This window comes from Notamacropus eugenii, chromosome 1 (genome assembly GCF_028372415.1).
Source record: "Notamacropus eugenii isolate mMacEug1 chromosome 1, mMacEug1.pri_v2, whole genome shotgun sequence".
In the NCBI taxonomy this organism is placed as follows: Eukaryota; Metazoa; Chordata; class Mammalia; order Diprotodontia; family Macropodidae; genus Notamacropus; species Notamacropus eugenii.
Window position 1 is genome coordinate 135,106,762 of NC_092872.1, and position 27,082 is coordinate 135,133,843.

General features: G+C 37.2%; 1 protein-coding gene across 9 annotated transcripts in view; it reads left to right on the forward strand.

Moving 5' to 3' along the window:
• Window positions 1-27,082, forward strand: part of LRRC49 (leucine rich repeat containing 49) — a 203,352-nt gene that overhangs the window by 124,301 nt on the left and 51,969 nt on the right. For 8 of the 9 annotated variants that reach the window (XM_072615507.1, XM_072615501.1, XM_072615521.1 and 5 more), the window contains 3 exons: window positions 9,546-9,693; window positions 21,835-21,918; window positions 24,468-24,637. In XM_072615507.1, coding sequence (XP_072471608.1) covers window positions 9,546-9,693; window positions 21,835-21,918; window positions 24,468-24,637 — 402 coding nt within the window. Of the gene's footprint in view, window positions 1-4,838; window positions 5,049-9,545; window positions 9,694-21,834; window positions 21,919-24,467; window positions 24,638-27,082 lie in introns of those variants that run through there. The other variant, XM_072615533.1, reaches the window with a different exon arrangement.

Here is a 27,082-nt window from a genome sequence, read left to right on the forward strand (position 1 = left end):
TTCTGTGTGTATCTCTGTGTTTCAGATGTGTTTCTTGTAAACAACATATTGTAGGATTCTGGTTTTTAATCCACTCTGCTATCCATTTCCATTTTATAGGAGAGTTCATTCCATCACTTTCACAGTTATAATTGCTAAATGTATTTTCTTCTGTGTTTCTTTCCCCTTTTTGTACTTTCTTTCTCCTTTCATCTGTCCCCCCTCACCAGTGTGTTGCTTCTGACTACTGCCTCCTTCAATTTGCCCTCCCTTCTTCCCCCCACAACTTTCTTTTCCCCATCTTTTCCTACTTCCCTATAGGGTAAGATAGATTTCTTTACCTGAGTGTGTATGTTATCCCCTCTTTAAGCCAAATCAGATGAGAGTGAGGTTCTAACAATGCTCACCCCCTCCCTTCTTTCCCTTTACTGTAATAGCTCTTGCATGCCTGTGTGATATAATTTACCCCATTCTTCCTCCCCCTTCCCTTTTCTCCCAGTACAATCCTTTTTTTTACTTAATATTTTTTAAAATTATTACATCAGAATCCACATCGTCTGTCTCAGTATCCTCCTTCTAACTGCCCTTATGGAGATACAGTTCTTAAGAGTTACAAGTATTATCTTGCCACGTAGAGATGTAAACAGTTTAACCTTATTGAATACCATGGTTTTTTTTTTCTCTTCTGTTTACCTTTTTATCTTCATTGAGTCTTCCGTTTGAAGATTAGATTTTCTGTTCAGTTCTGATCTTTCCGTCAGGAAAGTTTGAAAGTCCCCTATTTCACTGAATGGGTAATTGATTCTTGGTTGTAATCCAAGCTTTTTTGCCTTACAGAATATCATATTCCAAGCTTTTAATGTAGAAGCTGATAAGTCCTTTATAATTTTGATCATAGCTCCTTGCTATTTGAATTGTTTCTTTCTAGCTGCTTGCAGTATTTTTCTCCTTGACCTGATAGTTCTGGTATGTCGTTATTATACTACTTAAAATTTTCATTTTGGATTCTCTTTCAAGAGGTACTCAGTGGATTTTTTCAGTGACTGTTTTACCCTCTGGTTCTAGGATATCAGGGCAGTTGTTCTTGATAATTTCTTGAAAGATGCTCTGTAGACATTGTTTTGATCATGGCTTTCAGGTAGTCCAATAATTCTTAAATTATCTCTCCTGGATCTGTTTTCTAGGTCAGTTGTTTTTCCAATGAGGTATTTTACATTTTCTTCTATTTTTCCATTCTTTTGATTTTGTTTGACCGATTCTTGATGTCTCATAGACTTATTAGCTTCTACATACCCAGTTCTAAAAAAGTTGTTTTCTTCAGTGGATTTTTTTACCCCAAATTTGGCCATTCTATTTTTTTAAGGAATTATTTTCTTCAGTCAGTTTTTATGCTTTCTTTTCCATGCTGTTGACTCTTTTTTTTCATAATTCTCTTGCATAACTCTCATTTCTTTCCAAATTTTCCTTCTATCTCTGTCACTTGATTTTTAAAATCCTTTTTGAGCTCTTCCTAGGGGACTTTTTGGGCTTGAGAGCAATTCATATTTCCCTTTGAGGGTTCTCATGTAGGCATTTGATATTGTTGTCCTCTTCTGAGTTTGTTTTGATTTTCCCTGTTGCCATAGTAGCTTTCTATGGTCAGCGTTCTTTTTTGTTTTTTTCTCATTTTTTAAAAAGTTGAGCTCCACTCCTGGGGCACAGGGGGCACTGTCCCAAGTTCCTTGCACTGGGGGCCAGGGGTTGGTCACTGGCTTTCTGCTCCAGGGCCTCTGGGGTTGGCAGCTTGCCCACTGTGCTTGGGTGGCTCAGTGTAGTTGCATCTTTTGTGCTCTGGCTTTGGGGTCTGGCAGTTAGCTTGCTATGCTGGGCTGGAGTCCTCACAGCTGACCTTGGATGCTGCTCTGTGCTGTGGCAAAGAGCCTCCTGTTGGCTTGTCCAGACGCTGCCTGCTCTGGACTGTTGTGCTCTTCATTTAACCAAATGAGACAGTTTCCTGAAGTCCTTCTTAAGTTATCGTGGGCTGGAAAATTGTTTCACTTTGTCTTTTTGTGCATTCTGTCACCTCAGAATTCTTTTAGAGACTTTATTTAATGTTGCTTTTGATGGAAACCAGGGAGAACTCAGTCAGCTTCCTAGCTTCTTTCTTCCATCTTGACTTTGCCCAACTCTGGATTTTTATACCTTGCTCCTATAGGGGAACTTCCCTCACCCCCAACTTCAGCCCCTTTTTTTATGTTACTTCTTCCATTAAGATATAAGGGGGAAAGGAAAGAGAATACGTGTTTTTGTGGAACATCAGTTAATTCATTCAATCTTGTCCAACTCTATGTGACCCTATGGACACAGAGCATGTGGTTTTCTTGGCAAAGATACTGGAGTGGTTTGCTGTTTCCTCTCCACCGTGTCCCCAATATATCAATGATGAACTGAGGGCAAATAGGGGTTAAATGACTTTTCTAGGGTCACACAGCTTATACATCTCTGGGGCCAGATTTGAACTCAGATCTTCCTGACTCCAGACCTAGTGCTCTATGCACTGCACCACTCACATGTGCTACTATGTGATAAACAAACACTTTTGCAAATATCATCCTATTTTTTTCACAACAACCATGGGAGATAGGTGCTATTATTATCTTCATTTTACAGTTGAAGAAATAGAAGCAGAGGTTAAGTGTTAAGTGTTAAGGGTTACACAGCTAGTAAGAATCTAAGGCTGGATTTGAACTCTGGTCTTCCTGACCACTGTCCTCTCTTCCTGATATCAGTTTATACTAAATAGACAGACAGATGGGAAACATGCATTTACTAAGCACATATTGTGTGCGAGGCACGAAGGCTAAAAGTACAAACAAAAAAAAAAATAGTCCTTACCTAAAAGAACTTGAGTTGATGGCATAATGAGAGTGCTGAGCCTACATAGACTGTCGTTATTGTCCTAGAGGTGTCCCCATAGTGGCACATTGGGAGAGCTGTACTTGTGTTTATGCACTGTTTAGTAAAGAAGGTTTTGTTTGTTTTTCATTCTCTGTCTCCTTGATTCAGTTTCTCCAGATATGAACTTGCATTGGAGCTAGCATTGAACAGGGTAAAGCTATGATGCATAAATATTTCAGAAAGATTTCTGATGCAAGATTAAATAAAGTTGAGTCTTGTCACAAAACACCCATGAACAGTCAGTCTGTGGTTTTTTGACTCAGACCTGACAGAACAGCTTAATATTTTTACAACTATGTCCCTCTCTTTCTCTTAGAGTCAAACTTTGTGACCACTGCGAAAGACTCCTGAAATTCACAGTAATGGGAATAACCAGAGTGGAATATCTTGCTTTTATGAAGATCAGCCTAATGGTTATATATTTCAGCATTGAAGTCAGGGGTGGGGAACATTTTCATGTTGGAAGTCTGCATTAATATTTAGCTGTAATCAAATAAATCTATATTCAAGAAACTTCAATTAGATGTACTTTAAAATGTATATGATTTTGTAAAAATCTAACTGCCATGTACCTAAGAATTTTAAAACATGATAACTGTCCATTGTAAAGTCAACCTTTAAATGACTTTGTTGTGTCTGATTTTTGTTGGAAAGCATTTGAATATTTGGTCTACAGTTTCAGCTGTTACTCTAGATTAACTCAGATCTGGGCAGCCCTGTAACTAGCCTCCAGGCGCACCCCAAACCAAGAGGTTCTCAGATAATCCAGATACTCAGACTCAGCTGCTCCCAGTGACTGGCAGTGGAGTTAGCAAACCTCTCTGATAAGGGAGTCAACACATACTGCCCCATCTGCCTTGGACTCACAACCTCCTGAGAGATCAAGAACCCCCAATGCTAGGGCAGTGCTTGTTAAACTGAGTTGTGGTGAGGATCAAATGAGATGTTTGTAAAGCAGTGGCAGTCTCCAGGCCTGTTTTTCAATTGTCCCATCAACTAGGCTAACTGTGACTCTAATCAGTCCTTAGAGCCTTTTCATCAGGAACAGAATGGTAGAGTAAAGTTAAGATCTGGTCAGACACGGGGAAAACTTTTCTAGAGGCCGTTACTCTTCATCCTTGAACTTGTTCAGTCTTATCCAATTGTTTGTGACTCCATGAACTGTATCATGTCAATACTATCCATAGGGTTTTCTTGGCAAAGATACAGGAGTGATTTGCTATTTCCTTCCTCAGGACATAAGGAAAACAGAGACTAAGTAGTCATTTAGTTAGTAAGTGCCAGAGAGGCCACATTTGTACTCAGGTCTTCCTAACTCCAGGCCCAGCCTTCTAGCCTCTGAGCCATCTAGCTACCTCCTGCTTTATGTAAGAGATAAGGCTGTTGGCAGGGGGGAAGGGGGAGGTATGAGAGATTTCAAGAGAGAAGATACTGTTGTGAATGTTTGGAAAAACTTATATGTCAGTGAGTTAGGGAAACAATTAGACAGGTATAAAAAGATTTTTTTGCTATGAAGGCCTAGTTGAAAATGGATAACTGAATTCATAATATACCCAATTAGCATGGTGGTAAAACATTTCAGATCTGTTCACCAGCATATGAACAGGAGTGGAGGAGGCCGGTGGTAGGTGGTAGTAATGCAGGGTGAGTTTTGACAAAGTAAATATTAGTAGGATGGGGGTCTAAGGGATTTGAGAGTAAAGGACAATGTAGAATTGAACTGACTAATTATGAGGTCAAGATGGAAGAGGGAAGGAAATGGTCCAGGGCAAAGTACTGCATGGTGGAAGGATTGTTGATCTTGATGAAGGCAAAGAATAGATCTAAGAAAGGTCAGACATAGGGAGAGATAGAATGATAGGCCATTACGATCAAATAAAGGAATGTCAGTGTATTTAATTAGGGGAGTAGAACCTCTCTATGTAATAATGGGATCCAGTATGTGAACATCCATGCATATGGCTGAGATGTCGTGAATTAAGGAGACTGAGAAATAGCTAAGTTAGGGAGTTGTAAGGAGCATCATCATTGATGTTGAAGTCTTCTAGGATAAAAGCAGGAGTTGGGGAGGAAAGGAAGATGGTGTGCCTAGTACTGAGCTCTTCAGAAAGGACAAAAGATCGGGGCACCCAGTATGTAATCACTATCATAACCTGGATTGGATAGAAAATTATGCTGCTTTGAACCTCAAAGAAGAAATGTCTGAGTTGTGGTGGTAAAAGGAGACTCTGGAAGTGTCAGTGAGGAGCAAGGCACATTCTGATCCCTTCTTTTCCATTCCCTCCACCCACAGGAGCACCATGTTGTGGGGTATGGATGGTTAGAGATGAAGTTCACTATGGGGCTAAGTTTCTGTGAGGAATAGTAGGTGAAAGGAGCATGGAAGAAAGAGGGCCAGGATTTAGGGAAATTTGTTCACCATGGAATTAGAATTCTAGAAGGTATAGTACAAGGATTAATACAGGGTAGGGAGAGAAACAGATGGTGGAAAATTATTAGTTGTAGAGGATAGTAGTTAGTGGGAGGTGAAAAATGAGGCTCATAATATTCAAGAGGTGTTATTATGGGATGGGGCAGAGCATGGGCTTCCTGTCTGTTCAGAGCCATGGGTCTTGGTTAGGCTGCTGCTCCTTGTGCAGTCTGTCTCCCTGTACTCTGGATAGACTAGACCCAGGCTGCAGAGGTAATCTTGACCATAGTGGTGGGGCTACTGCTGCAACTCTTCCACATCCTCAGGATTGGCTGGGAGAAGGCAGGAGCAAAGGCTCTGAGAGGTGCTGGTGCAGCCATAGTCCCCTCCCTTGGGTCAACAGAGACTGGACCAGGCTGTTGCTATTTCTTCTGAAAGGATACAGGACAGTTGTTTCAAGGGGTGTGAGAATTTAAAGAAGTTTTTACCCCCTTTTTCCTTTTTAAAGGATTGAGAAGAGCTGAGCATGTTAGTAGGCAGGTGGACAAGAATTTGTAGAGATTTGGAAGGAGGAAGTTTGATGTAGCAAGACTGAGGGAAAATAAGAGAAAAGGAAAGAAGATAGTAATAATGCAAAGTTTAGAGGAGAGTAACTGAAGGGATTCTTGTAGGATGGCCTCAGTATTATCAGTGAATTAGGAGGCATTATCTTCTGTGAATGTAAGGGATGGTATGGGGTTCCAGGGGTGGGAAACCTGTGGCCTTAAGGCTACATGTGACCTTCTGGGTTCTTGAATATGGTCTTTTGACTGGGTCCAAGTTTTACAGACCAAATCCTTTTATTAAGGGGGTTTGTTCTGTGAAGTTTGGATTTAGTCAAAGGGCTGTAATTGAGGACTTGGAAGGCCCCCATGTGGCTTGAGGGTGCAGGTTCCCTAACCCTGGTTTTAGGCCTTGAAGAAAATGAAAAGTTTTAAAGAATTACCACAAGGAATTGAGATTTATTAAAAGTGTTGAATTAAGGTATTGCCAAATTAACAAGTGCCAAGGTAAGTTTAGTGAATATGTATTAGTAGAGATCGTGACAGTTAAAAAAATTCTTTAGTCACGTTTAACCCAGTGAAGGAGCAGAGAAAGCAGATAGGATTTCTGTGTCTAATCAATAAGGTGTTAGCTCTGGAAGGTCAGTGGGATGTGGGATTCTAGTGTAGTAATAATCTATTGAAGTGGTTAGCCATGAAAGGCCAAGGCTTGCTAGAGATGTGTGGATCTAGGATAGGGGAAACAGGTTTGGAGAATTGAGAGCAGTCAAGGTAGTGGAAGTCATGATGAAGGCAAAGAATTGGCTTATTGTGAGTGAGTAAGAAAGGTAGACTGAGAGGAAATTGTGGTCAAAGAGTAGAATATTGGAGTTTAAGATATCACAGTTCTTGCATGTAGCTGAAGTTGGGGTCGAGATGGAGGTTATTGGGATTGAAGAGGTCAGGGAACTGGGAACTAAGTGTGTCAAAAGGGTGATCAGCATGATTGCTGAATTTTCCAAATATGGTGACAGGAGAGAGGTAAAGAAGAAAACAGAACTAGTACAAAGGTTTTTTGAAGAGGGTGGAGTAATTATCTGGGAGTCTGCACATGACATTATAAAGGGAGGTGAGACAGTGGTTTTATAAGATTACATGAATTTTAGGGGAGAAAAATATATTGTGGCAGCAAAGAGTACATCTACCCCCTTTCCTCGGTCTTCTGATGTGAGTTGTGGGAGGACTGCCAGAAGGCTATGAGAGATATGGTTTTCTAAAAAGAAAGCCAAATTTGTGTTAATTCAAGTATATAGGGTGTTTTCTCTCTCTAAGCTGTCCTCCACAAAGCTGCCAAATTATTCCTGAGACATAGTTCTCACTTTCATTCCTCTGCTTAAAAAGCTTCATGGTTTCTTCTTCATATGTAAATTATAAAGCTGTGATAAAATGCAAACTTTCAGACATTCTTCATTCATTCTGCATTCGAGGAAAGGCAGGTGGATGGCACAGAGAACAGAACACCAGGCCTGGGGTCAGGAATAGTTCAGTTCAAGTGTGGCCTAGCTGTATGACCCTGGACAAGTCACTTAACCTCTGTTTACCTCAGATCTTCATCTGTAAAATGGGGATAATAATATCACCTACCTCTCAGGGTTGTTGTGAGGATCAAATAAGATAATTATAAATCACTTAGCACATAGCAAGCACTATATTGGTGTTAGCTGTTAGCTGTTGTTATTATGTTAGATGTACTGGCCTATGTTCTAGTCTCCTGTCTCCAGGAAGTTCATTTAAATTTAAATTTTTTTCATTAACAAAATTTTATTTTCTCTCCTACCCATTCTCCCTCAGTATTGGGGAAAGAAAAGGCAAACCCTTGTAACAAATACACAGAGTCAAGCAAAGCAGATTCCAGCACTGACCATGTTAAAAAAGTATGTCTCATTTTTCACCTTGAGTCCATAATTTCTCTCTCAGGAATCAGGGAGCTTGCCTCCTCATTGGCCCTCGGGAGCTCTAGTTGCTCAGTGTGTTTCCAGCTTAGTTCCAGATTTAACTCTAGTATCCTCTGGCTCTAGTTCTACGATCCTGTGATCCTCTTCTAAGGGGATGTTTCCTAAAATGTTCTAATTGGCTTCAGTTAATAATCTCTCCCTTCTCAAACTGTCTTATATTGACTTCTTTATGTGCATATTGTATCATTCTGATAGAATGTGAGTCCCTGGAGGGTAGGCCGGACCCTAGGTTTTTTCCTTTGTACATTTAATGACTAATGTAATATCTTACAGATAGCTGGAGCTTCATAAATGTTTATTGAATTAAATAGTTTGGTGTTTCAAAAATCACACAGTGGAAAGGGAATAAGAAAAAAGCAAATAGGGATACTTTGAGATTGGGAAAGATTAGAATTGAGAGTAAAGGAAGATAAAGAAAGTGTACTTGGCAATTCAAGCTCTGTGATGATATTGAGGAACTAATAGATTGGGAGGTGGAATAGAGAGAGTGGCACCTCAGTAGGGCAGGAGGGTTGCTGCAGAGATAGAATCTGGTCACAGCTACTTGGCTCCAAAGTTCCAGTAATGATTTGCTGTCTTGTGTTCTAATTGTTTTATGTTCATATGTCTTACTAGTTTATAAACATCTGGCAGAAAGCAAAAAAGTTTCTTTTCTAAATCAGTCTTAGTCTTTTGAAGAACTAGCATTTTTGTGATGCTTTAAGATCTGTAGAGTGCTTTACATATATTTATTTCATCTGATTCTTTTAATAACCTTTGAGATAGGGGCTATTAGTATGCACATTTTACAGCTGAGGAAACTATAGATTACTGAAATAGGGGCATACAGCTAGTGTGTGTCCAACAGAGAATTTGAACTTGGCTCTTGCTGGATTACCACTATATCCATTGAGCCTGCTAGCACTTCTTAGCTACCTTTGTATTTTTTATAGTACTTAACACAGTAGTAAGCTTCTCTTTCAAGGAGGATTTTAATAAATACTTCCTACTATTTAAGTCAGGGTAGATAAATTTAAGCATCATAGAGCAACACAAGGTAAATTTTCAGAGAGAAGACAGGCAATTTTAAGGATTAGACAAAGTCTGATGGATAAGCTACAGGCAGAGTTAAGAGAAGAATGAGACCAAATCTCTCAGGTTCCTATATTGTGCTATATGTGAACTTTGACTTTGACAGTGAATGCTGAACCTTTTCAGTTATTTATACCAAGTCAGTGTAGATTCCCTTGGTTGGGCCCACCTAACAGGCCTGGATGTTAGAGATGCATAGTCCAAGGAAGGTGGGCGCTAAGGCTGCTGCAGTTTGTGTTTATCCGTGGAAGATCCATGGAAGAGCCGGGGCTTGGCTTCTTTGTTCTTCTTCATGCTTTTGTTCTAAAAGACTGAAATCTAATTCTCACCACCCCATTCTCCTCACCTCGATTGACATGGTCAACAGAAAGCTTCAAGAGCTTTTAAATAACTAAGCCCTGAGAAGCTGGGGTGGGGGAGGGGACCACATCTCTTCTCCATTCCGCCATCACAGTTGGTTTCTGGAAGGTGGAAAGACTCATTTAAGTGAGAATAAATTTAACATGGCTGTTGAAAGGAATAATTAATAAAAGTTACAGCTAACCTTTATGAAAAATAGAAATATTATTTAAATATTTAATTATGATCATGTGTTGTTCTTTTGTTTTGTAGTTTTGAAGATATTCTGTGCCTTGCTGACTCCACTTCTCTCTCAGACATCACTCTTGATGGCAATCCAATAGCTCAAGAGTCATGGTACAAACACACTATTCTTCAGCATATGATGCAACTCCGCCAGCTGGATATGAAGAGAATCACGGTGAGAAAAGTGCCCTCAAATTTTTACATATTGGTTTGTTTTTTCTTGTCCTAGTTTAAGAAATTGGAGTTCTGGGTCTTGGTGTGAAATGCCTCTTAATTTAGGTGGACTTTGGAAAATCATATGTATTTGTATTCTTTGTAAATATTTCAGGATTTGGTTTTTTATGCCATTTTTATTTTCCTCAGTTTTCTCCCATTTTTTAGTCTTCAATTTGCAGTTTAGTGCTAAATTAAATCTTTTTCATTCCATAACAAAATATCTAACTGATAATTTGCCTATAAGTGAGTAACATCTTTATTGATGCCATCTACTTCAAAAGTAGCCACTTTATATTATTAATCATATCTGTCCTTAAGAATTTTCCTTGATTTCTACATTTTAGATATACTTTATGATCCAACACGTTACATGTTAGAACAAGCATTTATTAAGCTCCTATTATGTGCCTTTTAGGCACTGTGCTAAGTGCTTGAGATAAAAAGATAGAAGTGAAATAATTCTTGTCCTCAGTTAATTTAAATCTTTGTGGAGGACATGTATATATATATGGATATGCACAACAAAATAAATACAAGGTGATTTACTGAGGGGGAGGGCACTAAAAGTTGCGAAGGAAGAGTGGAGTATTTAGAGTATGATGCTTGAGCCAAGTCTTGGAGAAACCTAGAGATTCTAAGAGACAGAAATGAGGAGGGACTGCACTCTTTGCAAAAGGGACAGGTGGTGCAAAGGCAGAAATAGAGGAGGAATCTATGCCGTCTGGGAAGAACAATGAGAAGGTTTATCTGGCTTAGCTGTGGGGAATGTGAAAAGGAGTGATCAAAGCCCAGAAAGGTAGATTGGGGCTAGGCTAGGCTGTGAGGGCTTCAAATGAAGTTTATGTTTGTTTTTTAGAGGTAGTGCTGTGCCACTGTAGTTTTTGAAGTGGAGCAGTATAGTCAGAACCGCACATTAGGAAAGTTACATGATCACCTTTGTAGATGATGGGTGGGAATGAGGAGAGATTTGGGGCAAGGAGTATAGTAAGGAGACTTGCTTTTCCTGCTCTTCTATGAGTAAGAGATAATAAAGCCCTGAACTAGAGTGGGTAGCTGTGTGAGGGAAGGTTTGAAGGTGGGAATGAGGAAAGGGACTTTATAGAGTTAGAAATGACAAGATTTGGTTATTGACCACATGCATGAAATGAGTGAGTAAGGAGTCAAGAATGACAAAAACAATGGTAGTGCTCTTTGCAGGCTTCAAGTGGGGTAGGTCTGGGGAAAAACAATAAGCTCTTTTCTGGACATGTCAAGTTTGAGATGCTTATGGGACACTTTATGCAAAATGTTTAATAGGCAATTAGTGATGTAGGACTGGAGCTGACCCATGATTCCTTTGCATAGAGATGATAACGAAACCCAAGGGATCTTATGAGGAGAGGATCTTATCAAGGGAGAGTACAAAGGAGAGGCGAGAGAAAATGGCTGAGGATATAAAGCCTTAGAAGTCTACCTGAAGTTAGCCTGTGTGGTATAAATGATTCTAGTAAAGGAGACTGAAATTGAAAGGTCGGATAGGAGATAAGTAGAAGGAAAACCATGAGAGAGTAATGTAAAAAAATTGTCAAAGGAGAGAATATTCTGTTATTTTTTAAAGTCTTATTTATTTTGTTAAATATTTTCTAATTACATATAAAAAATTTTAAAAGTCATTTTTAAAAATCTTGGGTTCCAAATTCTCTTCATCTCTCCTGACCCTCTCCCCTCCTTAAGAATGCAAGCAATTTCATATAGGCTATACATGTGCAGTTATACAAAACATATTTCCATATTAGTTATTGTGAAAGAAAACACAGACAGGAAAATCATGAAAAAAAATAAAGTAAAAAACTATGTTTCAGTCTGCATTCAGAGTCCATCAGTTCTTTCTTTAGAGATGGATAGCATTTTTCATCATAAGTCCTTTGGAATTATCTTAGATCTTTATATTACTGAGAATAGCTAAACTCATCCACAGTACTCTTACTGTGTACAGTGTTCTCCTGCTTCTGCTCCCTTCACTTTGTATCAGTTCATGTAAGGTTTTCCAGTTTTCTCTGAAAACATCCTGTTTGTCATTTCTTATAATACAATAGTATTCCATCACAATCCTGTACACAACTTGCTTAGCCCTTGCTCGCTTGATGGGCATCCCCTCAATTTCCAATTCTCTGATATCACAAAAAAGAGCTGTTATAGATATTTTTGTACATATAGGTCCTCTGACCCCTTTTTAAAAAAAATCTCTTTGCGATACAGACCTGGTAGTGCTATTGTTGGGTCAAAGGATATGGATAGTTTTGTAGTCCTTTGGGCATAGTTCCAAATTGCTCTCCAGAATGGTTGAATCAGTTCATAGCTCCTCCAATAATGTATTAGTGTCCCAATTTTTCCACATCCCCTCCAACATTTGTCATTTTCTCTTTTTTTCATATTAGCCAATCCTGATAGGTGTCAAGTGATGCCTCAAGGTTGTATTAATTTGTATTTCCCTAATCAATAGTGATTTAGAGCATTTTTTCATATGACTATAGATAGCTTTGATTTCTTTGTTGAATACTGCCTCTTCATATCCTTTGACCATTTATCAATTGGGGAATGACTTGTATTCTTATAAATCTGACCCATTCTCTATAAAGTTGAGAAATGAGACCTTTATCAGAGAAACTTGCTATAAAAATGTCTTTGCCAGTTTTCTGTTTTCCTTCTGATCTTGGCTGCACCATTTTATATCCCCTAATGCTCTTTTATCACTTGTTTGGTCATGAATTTGTCCATTATCCATAGATCTGATATTCCATGCTCCCCTAATTTACTTGTGATATTATCTTTTATATCTAAATCATGTACCCATTTTGATCTTAACTTGTTAAACAGTATAAGATGTTATCTATACCTAGTTTCTGTCAAACTGCTTTCCAATTTTCCCAGGAGTTTTTGTCAATAGTAAGTTCTTGTCCCCAAAACTGGGATCTTTGCTTTTATAAAACGCTAGATTACTGTGGTCATTCCTTACTGTGTAAAGTGTGCCCAATCTATTCTACTGATTCATCTCTCTATCTCTTAGCTGGTACCAGATCTGGGAATTTTTTTTTAAGGAGCTCATTGATAGTTTGTTCAATTTCATCTTTTAAGATAGTGTTAAGTCTTCTTTTCCTGTTCTGTTAATCTAGGCAATTTATATTTTTGCAAGTATTTATCCATTTCACTTAGATTGTCAGTTTTACCAGGATATAATTGGGCAAAATGATTCCTAACAACTGCTTTAATTTCATCTTAATAGCTGTTTTTTTAAACTTTTGATTTTTGATACTAGCAATCTGGTTTTCTTCCTGTTTTTAATTAAATTAACCAATGGTTTGTCTATTTTATTGGGATTTTTTCCCCATAAAACTCATCCTAGTCTTATCTATTTGTTTAATGATGGTATTTTTTTTTTTACTTTCTATTTTTTGTTAATCTAGAAGAGCATATTCAAGAGAGGCTGCTCAACAGCGTCAGATACTACAGAAAGAGTTAGAAGGCAGAACTGAGAAAAAACTGTTAGATTTGACAATGAAGGAGCCATTGGTAATTTGGGAGAGATTTATTTCAGTTGAATAATGAGGTCAGAAGCCACATAACAAGGGACTGAGAAGTGAATGATGACTATTGGTTCTACACAACTGCATTTCTCAATCTGTTGAGAAATATTTGGAAATGATTGCTTAGTCAATAGATACTACACCCAGTGTCAGAAACTCTGAATAATTCTATGTTCTGAAAAACCATGTGTTTCATCTGAAAAACAAGTATAACAATAATAATTTCTCTCTGCCATACTAGATTAGTGAGAGAATCCGTGTATGTGCATTGTATGTATTTACATATATATTTCTACATATGTATATATGAAACTCCAATAATTGTCTATTAGGCACAATTCTTGATTACTTTTCAAGTTTCAGGTGCTGAATCTTCACAAAGTCCATGAAGCATAGTTCTTAGATACTCCCCAAATTAACAAGCACTCTGTTGTAAAGGTCTAGACTTTCCATAGTTGTTGGGCCCGAAGATTATGCTTACCTCTACATATATGATTAGACAGCCTCAAAAAACGGGCATTTAAAAAAGTTCTCATAAGTTGCCATCTTACTGTTTCCTAAGGATTTGTCCTACCCCAAAATATTTAGGAAAGAGCAATATTTAAATAAAACAAATTATTAATAATATCACAAGCTAGATAAAGAAAAGGAAAGAAAAGAAATGTTCCCCTCAAAGGAATCTTTTTCCTAGCTGAGCTCTGAAGACTGTGAGGCTCTCTCAACAGGGATTTAGTTGACAGTGTTACTATCTAAATCCAAGTGAGAAACCAGGCTAGCCTGGGTAAAAATCCCTCCAATGAATGGGTTCTTCCAGGAATAGAGCAACTTAAAATGGAATTCCAAACAAAAATTATTCAATGGATCTCTGAAATACAAAAGACAATAGAAATACAGGTCCATGTGACAATTACTCTAGTGTATTCCTGTATCATATAAAGCAACTTAGAGTTTTTTCAGTGGATCCCTGTAGTAGTCAAAATAGAGGCACAGACATAACCCACACCAGGGCTAGCTCGAAACAAACAAGCAAACCCAACAAGTCAGATAAGCCCATAAGATATGTGAGGGTTCCCAGAAAGCTTTTGGTCTGTTAGAGGTCAGCCTCTTCAAATCTTTACCTTTTGTCCTCAAGACTGATTTCACATGAACTGAGTATAGTCAGGGGGATCTGATCCCAGAGGACTTTGCTGTCTGGAATAAAACTGCAGTTATCACTAAAATAAAATTTATGTATGGCTTATGTCTAGGTATCCCACAATATGAATAATAGGGCCTTTTCTGGTAAAAAACAAATACTAAATATACAATACAGGTACTGAACATACAACACTTTTTATTTTACTTACCATAAAAATTCATAAGATACAAAGGATTCCTAAGAGTACATGCAAGAAATATAAAGCTTTCAGGTAGTTCATTGTACTCTTCCAGAAGAAAGACACTCTTTATAGGATTTCTTACAGATAGGACCCTATCTCTAGAGGTTACAGTGGACCTGGAAGTCGTCTAAACAAGCCCCTTCATTTCGTAGGTGAGGTTACTGAGATTCAGAGGTGAACTGTCTTGTCCAAAGTCTCCCAGGTAGTCTGTGGCAGAGCTGGAATTCAGACTCAAGGCTTGTGGCTGAACATCTAAGATAAGATTGGAAGTGGAGATGTAGGTCACAGGAATGAAGGAAACTGAATAACTAGGAGGCCGGGACATTTGAGGGAAAATCTGTTTTTCTGTTGAAGTCCTCCCTGTGCTTTAAGGGTTTGGATAGAGACCGTGAGATAGGGACGGAGCTCCTTAAGAAAGAAGGGAAGGTGGAGGCAGAGTCAAGATGGCAGGGATTCACCTGAGCTCTTCTAAATTCACCTCCAAACAAGGTTAAAATAATGCTTCAAAACAAATTCTAGAATGGCAGAACCAACAAAAGAATGGGATAAAACAATTTTCCAGCCTTAGATAACTTGGCAGGTTGGCAAGAAAGGTCTGTCTTATTGAAGTGAGAGTCTGCAATGCAGTCTAGCACAGGCATCACCAGTGTCAACTGTGCCCAGCAAGCCAGCAGCATGCCTTTGGGGCAACTGAATTGTTGGAGGTGGTTTCCTGAGCTCTCAGCCCATAGATGGTAAAAGGGTTGGACAAATGGTCAAAAGGAGATTACAAGGGACCCTTTGCTGGCACCAGGAGCATGACCCTGTTACATTGCTCATGTGTGATTCTGGGTCATAGTCCCAGGGCAGGGAGGAGCACTGGAAGGAGCTGGGACCCTGGTCACAGTTCCAGAGCAGAGAAGAGTTCTTGTGGTCTACTATTCACAGACCAGAGCAGAGGCCAGGATCATACTACCTTGGAAGAAAGGAGAGCTTCCAGACCCCTATAGCTAGCTCTGAAAACCTGAATCCCCACTTTAACATAAAGTTAAAAGTCAAGAAATAATCTGGGAAATGAGTAAACAACAACAACAACAAAGAACCTGACCATAGAAAGTCACTATGCTGACAGGGAAGATCAAACATAAACTCAAAAGAACACAGTGAAATCAAAAGAGCTACATGCAAAGCCTAAAAGAAAAATATGAATAGTTCTCAGGCCCTGAAAGAGCTCAGAGAAGGATTTTAAAAATCAGAGAGGTAGAGAAAAAATTGGCAAAAGAAATGAGAGTGATGAGAGAAAATAATGAAAAAGTCAATATCTTGGTAAAGGAGGCACAAAAAATACTGAAGAAAAATAACACCTTATAAAACAGAGTAGGCCAAATGACAAACAAGACACAAAACTTTAATTAATAGAAGAACTCCTTAAAAAGCAGAACTGGCCAAATGAAAGATGTGTAAAAAAATCACTGAAGAGAACTTTTTAAAAAACAGACTTAGTCAAATAAAAAAAAAAGTACAGAAACTTATGGAAGAAAATAACTCCTTAAAAAGTAGAGTTGGTCAGATGGGAAAGGAGGTACAAAAGCCCACTAAAGAAAAGTGCTGAGGAAGCACTTTCCCCCTATATGCTCAGGCAGTGCTGATTTCCTGGAAAGTTAGAAAATTCGATGATTATTACATGAAGACTTAGCTCACATATTGATTAATTTGATTTCTAATGCAAAATCAATATCAAAATGTTTTAAACAATTTATTAAAATGGATCACTGACCTTTAATTTTCTGTTTTTGAAGTTATTAACCCAATGAAATAGAGCTCCATTTTAAGTATCATTAAACATTTCAGCAGCTTACATAGCATTTCGGAAACATTTATCAAATAATAAGGTATCTTGACATAAACTTTTCATTATAAATGAGAACTTGTGAATCTAGAGGAAGCCAAATTTTATTCTCACCTTTTTTTTGTTTAAAGGATATTTCTTTAAGCTTGTAGTTCAGTAAAATATAGCAAAAGGTAAAAAAGGTGAAAAAGTATGGAACTTAAATAGTGAGATAAGTTGTATTTTTAAATATGATCTTGAGAGATAACTGACATAACTCCATTGTGTCTTAGTCACCATGGCAAGGTAAGTAACCTTGTTAATTTATCTCATATGAACTTCACAGTAAATACTATTAAGCTACTTTGTATTTTATAGACTAAGAAATTCCATTGTATTGTTATGAAAAAAACTTTCATAAAATAAATAAAAATGTAACTACATTTTGCTTATTTGACAAATTCCTTAAATTTTATAGAAAATATTTTTAAAATTATTTTTCTAATATATTTTAATTTTGTTGTTCTGTTAAAATATATATTACTTTGTTTTGAAAATCATTATCCATATGTACTAGCAAGTGACTGAGAAAGGGTAAACTGAACAGGGTTAGATTGTAGTTATATAAGAATAGAACAGTTTTCCTAACATCTGCCTGGTGTTAGAGCTTTGAATACCTATGTGGTACCAACTCTTGCTTTTATGTGTAGTTGGGAAAATATATAGATAGAATTACTCTATGTCCTATGAATATTTTTGTGATTATAAAAAGTCTAAGCTAAAAAAGCTAATTCCCAAGAGGAGAGGTCTAAGCCCAAGACCTATCATAGAATAAATGTGTAAGATCCAGTATAAACCGTTCAGTGTTGAGGCTTGAGGGCATGTCTCTTTGCTAGGGCAGGTAAACCCAAAAGAAGAACCTGGTGAGACTTCTTGGGATTAGCTTTATTTATTTTCTTTTTCTTTTTTTTGGCTGGAAAAGATGGAGGTGATACGCAAACTGGTAGCTTTTCAAAGAAGAAGAGAAGTGTGACTGTGGTTGGGAATCACACCTAAATTAAATATACTAAATGATTTTTGAGAAAAATAATTTAGAGTTAATAGATTGTGATTTTGGTTCCAAGCCAGAGAGGAAAACTAAAAAGAGGATGTGAGACAAGAGGCACCATCCCCCATATCCCAGGACTAGAGGTGATTACAAAAATTAAGCTACTACAAATAAAAAAATTGCAGAGGCAAAGAAGAAAGAATTTAACCATAGAGAATTACTATGGGGATAGAGAAGACTGGGGGTTTGTCTTTAGAGGAGGATATGGAAGTAAAGAAGTCCTTTTCTACCCCAAAGAGTAATGTCAAATGGTTACCTGCCCAAAAAGAATTCATAGAAGAACTATAAAAAGACTTTAAAAATCATGGGGAGAGATTGAGGAAAAACTTTAAAAAAAGAACAATCCAAGAAAAAGAAAATTAGGAAAAGAAAGTCAACCAATTGGAAAAGGAAATCTAGAATCTTAAGGAAGAAAATGACTGCTTGAAAATCAGAAAAGGGACTAAGAAATAATAAAACACAATATAAAGAATGAAAAAGAATATGAAACACCTCATAAGAAAAACAATTGATCTGGAGAACAGCTCAAGAAGAGAAAACATAAGAATAATTGGACTACCTGAAAACTATGATCAAAAACAAGAATCTTATACCATAATACAAGAAGAAATTAAAGAAAATTGTCCTGAAGCATTAGAACAAGAGGGGAAAGTAGAAATAGAAAAAAAAAATCCACTGATCACCACCTGAAAGAGATCCTACGAGGAAAACCCACAGGAATATTATTGTCAAATTTCGAAACCCCCAGCTTAAGGATAAAATATTACCAGCAACAAGAAAAAAAACAATTTAAATATGGTGGTACCACAATTAGAATCACACAAGACCTAGCAACAGTGACACTAAAAGATTGCAGGTCTTGGAATGCTATATATTGAAGAACAAAAGAACTGGGGCTCTGGCTGAAGATATCATACCCAGCAAAGTCAAGCATAGTCCTGAATGGAAAAAAAAAGATATTTAATGAATTGTCATATTTTCAGGACTTTGTTTAAAAAAAGTCTGAACTTAGAAGATTTAACATGCAAGAGCCAAGAAAAATATAAGGTTCATACCAAAGACTAATTACAAAGGACTCAGTAAGGACAGACTGTTTGCCTTTTATGTATGTAAAATGTAAAACATATGTCTAAGATTGTTGTTAGTAATTGGAAAGTCCATAAGAAAGATAGGAGTAAACTGAATATGATATAATTTTAAAAAGCAAAACTCTTTAGGGATAGCTCAAATGAGTAATTATCTTATAGAAATGAAGTATGAGAGGAAGAATTGACAGAGGAATTAGATGGGAGAAGAGCTGGTAGTTCTGGTAACTTACTTTCATTGGTAATGGGTTCAAGAGGGAACAAATATCTAGAAGAGTATTAAAGTCTTCTAAATTCAGAAAGGAAGGAAGCGGAAAGGGAGTGGGAGAGTATAAGGAAGGGATCTCTAGAGGGAAGGGTGAAGGAATAGGTTAAGGCGGGGTATTGAAGGGTGTTTAGATATTTGGGAATGAGAAGATAAGGGCGGGATCCTGGAGGGGGGGTGGTTAGGTTAAGTAATAAGAAGGCAAGGTAGTGGACAAAAGTGAAGTAGTCAGGATGGATAGGAAATAAGAGATGTGTACAAATATAAAACAAAGATCAGGAGTAGAATTTATTAGGGAAAGTATATGTTTGTATATGCATGCATGCATGTATATATGTGTATATATGTATGTATATCTCTCTATATAAAAATATCTGCTGAATTGTAACCTTCTGGGGTGGGGAGGGAAGAAGGAGGAAAAGGAACAGAGTAAAAAGTACACGGCAGAGAACAAAAGAAAATTTACAAGGAAGCAAAGAAAAGATGGCCAACTCTCAACATGACATGTAGTGTTTATTACATAGGCTTTCCCTGAAGTAGAAATTTATTGCTACGTATTTTGAATCCTCTCTTATGTGATACTGTGCACACGATATGTTTTTTCTTATTTTGTATTTGTTTATGTTTCTTTTTTATTATCTGAGTTTTAGAAAAAATAATGATACTTAAAAGACTGTGATGACCTTCAGATTGGTAGACAGACAGTGGCTTCAGTAGAGTTTCTGGAGTATGAATGTAGCGAAGATGACTGTTAGATCATGAGACTGATTTTCATTTGTCAGAGAGATATTTGAGTAGCTATTACATATGAGGCGTACTAGGTTCTAGGTGCTATGGGATACACAGCAATCTAAGAGAGAACGTTCATCTCTGCCCTGAAGAAGTTTATGATCTCTTAGTAGGGGCGATCAGATCTATATATGCACAGTTATAATACAAGGGGATATCATAATACTAATAATGAGTGATGATGATGGTGATGATGATAATAATAAGCTGACATTTTGTAGTACTTCAAAGTTGGTGAAGCACTTTGCATTTTTTCTCATATAATCCTAAAAAACAACCTTGGGAGACAGATGCCATTATTATCCCAGTTTTACACATGAGGAAACTGAGGCTGAGAGAGTTCAAATGACTTGTCCAGGGTCACACAGCTTGTACTTGTCTGAGGCAGGATTTGAATTTGGATCTTCCTGATCCCAGGTCCCATGATATGTCCCTTGCATCAGCTGGCTGCCTGTTTTGTTTTTCCACTTATTCTTAAAAATAAATCTCCTTAGTTCATGGTCACATTTTTTCAAAGTGTATACACTAGGAATGTAGAAGTTCTAGGAAGAAAGATATTATAGTAGTAGTTGGAGTCTGTTGGTGGATACAGTGACTTTTGGTAAAAGGAATATGATCTGATTGTATCTGCAACCTGAGGAGGAGACAATGAATTCTCTAGTTTGTTAAAAATAAAGGCTAAAGGCTTATTGTTGAGGTTACCAAAAAATAGAAAAGATAATAAGTGAGCAGTTGAGCAGGATTTTTAAAAATTTATTTTTGTTACAAGAAGGCTAAAACAGCCATCCAAAATGTATGCATTTACATAATTAAGAAATTCTTAAATACATCAAGTCCTAAAAAGGAAGTTCTGGATTCAAACCAACAAATGAGTTGTAAGGTATTAATTATGCATTTGAAGTGATTATTTCCTCCCATTGGGGCTATCTATGCTCACTAGTTTCCCTGATTTACTTTAAGTCCCAGCTAAAATCTCACTATGCATAAAGTTTTTCCTGATCCCCTTAATCTAATGCCTTCCTTCGTTGATTATTGCCAATTTAACCTTTCTATAGCTTTTTTGTACATAGTTATTAATATGTCTTTCCCATTAGACAGTGAGCTCCTTGAAAGTAGGGACTGTCATTTACCTTTTCTCCTATCTTTAGCACTTAACACAATGTGTGGCACATCAGAACTTAATAAATGATTATTGACTATTAGCACTACTGCTTAACATAAAGAGCTATTGAAACTATTGCTCTGATGCATCTTTAGTTGGGCACTGCTGAGGGAATTCTTTAGAGGGAAAAACCCCTCAACCACAGAATATATCCCCATTTGCCAGCCGTCTCACAAATGTATGTAATGTAGCTTCCAGGTGAAAAAGTGTGAGTCACTTGGTAAAAATTGCTGGAGAAGTAACTCAGTGTTCATGACCCATTGATCTTATCTTTCCATATGAATCCATATTGAAATCAGCATGACATAGTAGAAAAAAATTACTGTATTAAGGTTCAAGTTCTGGCTTTACCAATAACTAGCTTTATGATTTTAAACAAGCAATTAACTCTCTGGGCCTTGGTTTCCTCATCTGTAAAATGGATTCGATTAGGTGATTGCTAACATTACTTCCAGCCCTAAAATTCCAGGAGATACTTGAATGTTATACAGAATGTGTGTGTGTGTGTGTGTGTGTGTGTGTGTACATGTACACAAAAAGTTTTTCTTTTGTTGCAGGGTTTGAGAATGTGGTTGGGATTGAATAGTTGTTTGCTTTTCTTTTTGAAGAGTTTTAATTTTATTCTTCTTCTAATCAGGTAGAACTGATCCTAAATACCTGAATATTCTGTTTCTTTTTCCCCTTTTATTTTTTCTCACTTCCCGTCTTTCCTTTCTACAGTCAGTCCTGCTACCTCCAGGCTGGGAGAGTTAAGGTCGGGGCTCAAGACTGATGTGGAATCAGGGAGGAAGAGGAGAAGAGAAAAATTTATAACTTGCCTTGAATTAAATATTTCTAGGCAAGTTCAATGTGTTTCAGGGACAGATTGAGCTCCTAAATCTAAGTTTATTTAAAATAAGATGGTAATAAAATGTTTGAGGAGATATCTTTTGTTTTCTGTAGGAAGAAGAAAGGCGCATGGCATCTATTGTTGCGAGAAAAGAGGAAGAGAAGAAGCGTGAAAGCCATAAGCAAACACTGATCAAGGTCTTGTTTCCCTGATGGCCCTACACGCTTGGCGACCTGCCTAACCGCTGCACTGCCCTCTTTACAAGTGTACAGTGAGGAGCTTTGCTCGATGACATTTAAAGAGAAGTTAGGATACATCTATGCGTATTTAGAGAAGGGATTCCTTTATTTTCATTCTTTGTTCTTGAGTGGCATGGAGACTGCCCACAGGCTCACACGCACACAGCCTCCGGATCTGTACCGTTTCACAGGCCAGTAGTATTTGTTCTCCCTGCTCTTCCACAGCTAAGTATTCCCACACTCAGACCTGTGCCAGAATTTGTTCTAAGGAACCTCATTCTATTACCTTTCTTTCCACTGTGAATGTGGAATCAATGACAGGGACCCGCACTCCAAGGGCCTTCTTCCTTCATATCCCTTACTACTTTAAGCCAGCTTTTCTTGCCTGGTGTAATTAATCTATGCCCGTGCATCTCTCCTGCAAATCTCGTTCATTTAGTAACAGCTCCCTCTCCCTCTCTCCCTCTTTCCCTCCCGTCTTCTTTTACCCTAGGTTCTTATCTCTAACAAAGAGCTTGTAAAAGTTTGAAGAATTCAAGAATTTAAATTTTTAAAAGTATCTTAAACTATCATCTTGAGAGTTACTTAAACAGCACTTTATTTTAAACTTTTTCCCTGTCAGGAACTATAACAAAAATAATTTATATGACAGAATCCTTCTGACTTCATTGTTTTGTTATGCATAATTTCATAGCTATTAAGAACAAAGTAATAAGTTCTTCCTTTAAAGTTAAACACAGGTATTTGCTTAACACATTTACTAGTGTTTGAATTTTTCCCTGGATACTGCTATACTAGAGATGGATTTTCATATTAAAGTACTCTAACCCAAAACTTAATTATCTTGGGGCATAAATACTCCCTGTGACAGAGTGAACTCTCATCTATAGCCTCTCCCAGAATTTCCTGAACTATCGGAGTTTGTGTGTAATACTCCTGCTGGTGTTTTGTGCCACTTGGCTAGCAGCCTAAAGGATAATTCTTTAATTGAATTGAATTTAATAATACATATTAACTAACATATATATTCAGAACATTGTATTAGGTTCTAAAAATAATAGTAACAGTAACGATAGTAATAACTATGGAGAAGATGTAGTCTCTGTCTTCACAGAGCTTGCAACCTTGGAATTCATTCATTTATGAAGCATTTTAAGTGTCTAGCATGTGCCAGGCACTGTTAGAGGTAAAATCAATAGGGTCTTTACCCTCAGTGAGATCAGTCTATACAGTGAAACAACAAAGGGAAACAACATCTTATACAATAAAAATGAAGTAAATACAATATAAGTTGAGAGGTAAGGGGAAGGAAGGGGACCAACAGCTGGGGAGTAGGGGATCAAGAAAAGGTTTTAAGTTAGGAGATAACAGCAGATCATTGTTTTGTGTGTTAACGTATAGTACAGCTCAGCAGGGTTGGATAATTGTGTCAGAGCCTCTGATAATTATAGTAGACAGGACTTCCTGCTATACTGCCATTCTCCCAGGAGGGGGCTCCAGAGGTTATAGATCTCTAATAAACGGTCTGTGCAGATCTCTCCACAAATAATTTATCCCTTTGAATTGAGGTCTGTACATTTGTTCTTGTAAAATATGTTTTGAAACTTTAATTATTCTCATTGCCAATACATATTTGTCTGCCCTAGAAACAATATCTTTTGCCTCTAAGTCTCATTAGTCATTGATTTTTCAAATTCCAAAAGAATATCTTTTGAAAAGGCTCATTTAACTCTTTAAATTTAGACTCTGCTGAGATGGAGTTAAGTGAAGCCAAATCTCATAAACTCGTTGGCTGTCAGACCTAGAAAGAACCTTGGAGATCACTTTTTCCACCCTCTATATTTTAGGTATGAAGCAACAGAAATCCAGAGTTAGTGTCAGAACAAGAACTAAGAACCTAGTCCTCCTAACTTTTAGTCCGGTCTTTCAGTCAGGTGGTTGAAATTTAACTTCTCTTAGGGTAACTGACTGTTCCTTTTAGAACAATGACCTCTTGTTTCTTGAATCAGTCTTGTCCGCTAGGAAGGGAGGAACCCTTCAGTTCTTTCAGGCACACCTTGGCTTCAAGCTTTTTCCCTCCCTCTCCCAGAAGTTTAAGCTTGTTGGAAGAGCAAACTATGGGAGAAGAAAAGCCCTGGGAATTGGAGAGGCAGAGGAAGGCAGAGTTTTATGAGCTGACTCCCTCACCTTCCTTGTTCATTAAAAACTGGTGAATTTCTTCTACATATATAAAGCTACAAAAAATTGCTTATACTTTAGAACTCCGTTAATTTATTTAAAAAATAGGCTACTTTCCATATAGTTTTTTGTTATTCAGCTGTGGCGTTTATACCGCCCTTTTCAAGGATGCTTATCCACCTCTATAATTTACTAGAAAATGTTGGCATGCCAATTCTCTTATCACAAAGTAGCATAGAAAGGGTTATCCATTCTGTTTACCGTATTGTGCTGCAAATGCTGCAAGTGAAAATAGAAATCGTTTCTTGTTACGTGTACTTTTTCTGTAGGAGAAGAAAAGGTTAACAATTTGCAATGTGGCTCGCAAGTGGGATATGCAACAAAATCGTGTGCCTGGTGGTCCTTCTTCAAGTCAGGAGGGAAAAGACTCTGACTTACCCTCTCAAGATGCCTGCCAAATGAATGGAAGTGGGACTTGCATATATCCAGAGGAAACAGGGTAGGAGACACCTCACAGACTATCTGATACTATCTAGAGTTGGAAATTAGGGGAAAATTTTTAAATTTTAATGTGTAATTAAGCAATCAACCAATTAATAAGCGTCTTTCTACAAGATTAGAAAAAAAGTCATTCTTTAAAGTAGAGTTTAGGAAGATGGGAAAATAAGAATAGGAAAAGGGAAACTCTAGTAGTAAGTTTGTTTTTGATTCATTTCTTTCTCTTTTCACACCTCTTCTCATTCATTAAACAACCTAGAGAATCAGAAATCCCTTGGTAGTCATCTGAGTGAAATAGGTGATGATGGATATTTTTTAAAATTATTATCATCATTAGTTACATCATAACTGTGGAATTCAAAAAGGGAAATCAATAGGCCAGTGCTTAGTCTAAATGAAGAATAGATCACAGGAATGATGGGATCTTCCAAAAAATGCTTCCAAAAAATGATATTCAAAAACAAATCTGGTGCACATTTTAACTAAATGTTAAAATTTAGTTAATTTTAACTAACTTTAAATGTTCACATTTGGAAAAATGTCAGTTTTCCAGAATGAAAATGAAAGAATCATTAAGTAGTGATATGTAACTTGTTTTTTAATAATTTCTCAATATGCTTTCCTAAAGTTTGCTTTTAAAAAGTTTTCAGTGCTTTTCCTTTAACGTTCTCTCAGATAACAACTACAGTGAAATCATATTTGCAAAGTTAATGTTTTGCTTATATAAATTCAAGATATTTCATAAAATTATAAAATTTAGGAAATGTAATGGCATCATTACTCTGAGTTTTGATTTAAGTAAGGAAACATTAATTCAACATTTCTTTAGCAAATGTCTCAATAAATCAGACAATCTATCATTATGAAGTATACAACCTCTCTTATCTGAGAGTTTGATCCAGAAATGCTCATAGATTGTATTTGGAATTGAATATAACCTCAAGTAAGTTGTTGTGTATAGTCATTTCAATTATGTCTGATTCTTTGTGACTCTATTTGGGGTTTTCTTGGCAAAGACACTGGAGTGGTTTGCCATTTGTTTCTCCAGTTCATTTTACAGATGAAGAAACTGAGACAAACAGGGTGAAGTGACTTGCCCAGGGTCACATTGCTAGGAAGCGTCTGAGGCCAGATTTGAATTGAGGGCCTGGCTGTCTCTCCACTGCGCCACCTAGCTGCCCTCAGATAAGTAGGCCAAACTTTAGATAACCTTAGCCATCTAAAACAGTGGCGATGGCAAAGGGCTTTTTGTTTTGTTTTATTAAAGGAGCCTTAGAGTGGTGAGCACAGAAGCCAAAGTAGCCCCAGGCCCTGAAGATTGCAAGTATGGCTTGTGAATTGGATTGAAGTGAAGCAGAGGTGCAGCAAGCTGTCAGCCTCACTCTTTCTTCCAGAATCAAGACATCACCGTGTGATGTCCTTGGTCCTCTTCGCAAAGGAAGGATGTTTCCCACACCCACCAAACTGTCTCTTTCTTCACCCTCTCCACTATATCCACCTTGTCCATTAGAGCCTCCTTTCTGACTGTACTGGGGTCCCTATCCAGGCTGGATCTTTGTGTTCACCACTTTCGGGCTGCCTTCGTTAACATCTGAGATGTCTTTGCTCCTTCTTCCTTGATACCCTGTAATGCTAATCCTCACATTTAGTCTGCTCCACATGATTCATGGCTTTGCTTTTTTCATAAATAGAAATATGACTCAAAATTAGGGTACATAATCATATAAGGCAAGACAAAAAAAATCTAAGTATATCTTTGAATTTAACCTTTATACTCTTATCAATCATAAGCCTCCTCATAACTTGTTTACATTTACAGACTTTGACTAGAATTCTGTAGAAACCATATTTTGGAGGCAGATTCCTATCATGACATATGTGACTCATGGGCTTCTACAACTTAGAAAAGTATTTTCCTGGTAGTTTGTCCCCAACCTTCTACCTTGATAAAAAAAAAAAGCTCCTTAAAGTTCCTCACATCTATTGTCTTGGAATATAGCACCTTAAAAAATGAATTCTTCACATATAAAATTGCATGCCATTTCAGTGAGGGAGGAGAAGAAAATCTAAGATCTATGGAAGTAATTGTAAAAAACTGAAAGCAAAAAAATTAATTTAAAAAAAGAGAGATAAGTTCCCCCCCCAAAAAAAGAAAACAGACCAAAAACAACAAAAACATGAAAAAAAATAAAGTGGAAAATAGTATACTTTGATCTAAAAAAAAGAAAGAAATTCTTATCAGTATTTCTTTTGCAAGTTAACTGTTCAAGTCATTCTTCATACTCCCTTTGAGACTCTTCCTTTTTTGAGCTTGATGAAGAAAAGATGGATGTAAAACAGGGAAATCCTTATTTATCCACAGACACTTATTAGCTGTGTGACTCTGACCAGGTCACTTAGACCATTGAAAGACTGAGATCCACGATCCAGCCTAGGTAAGAAACAA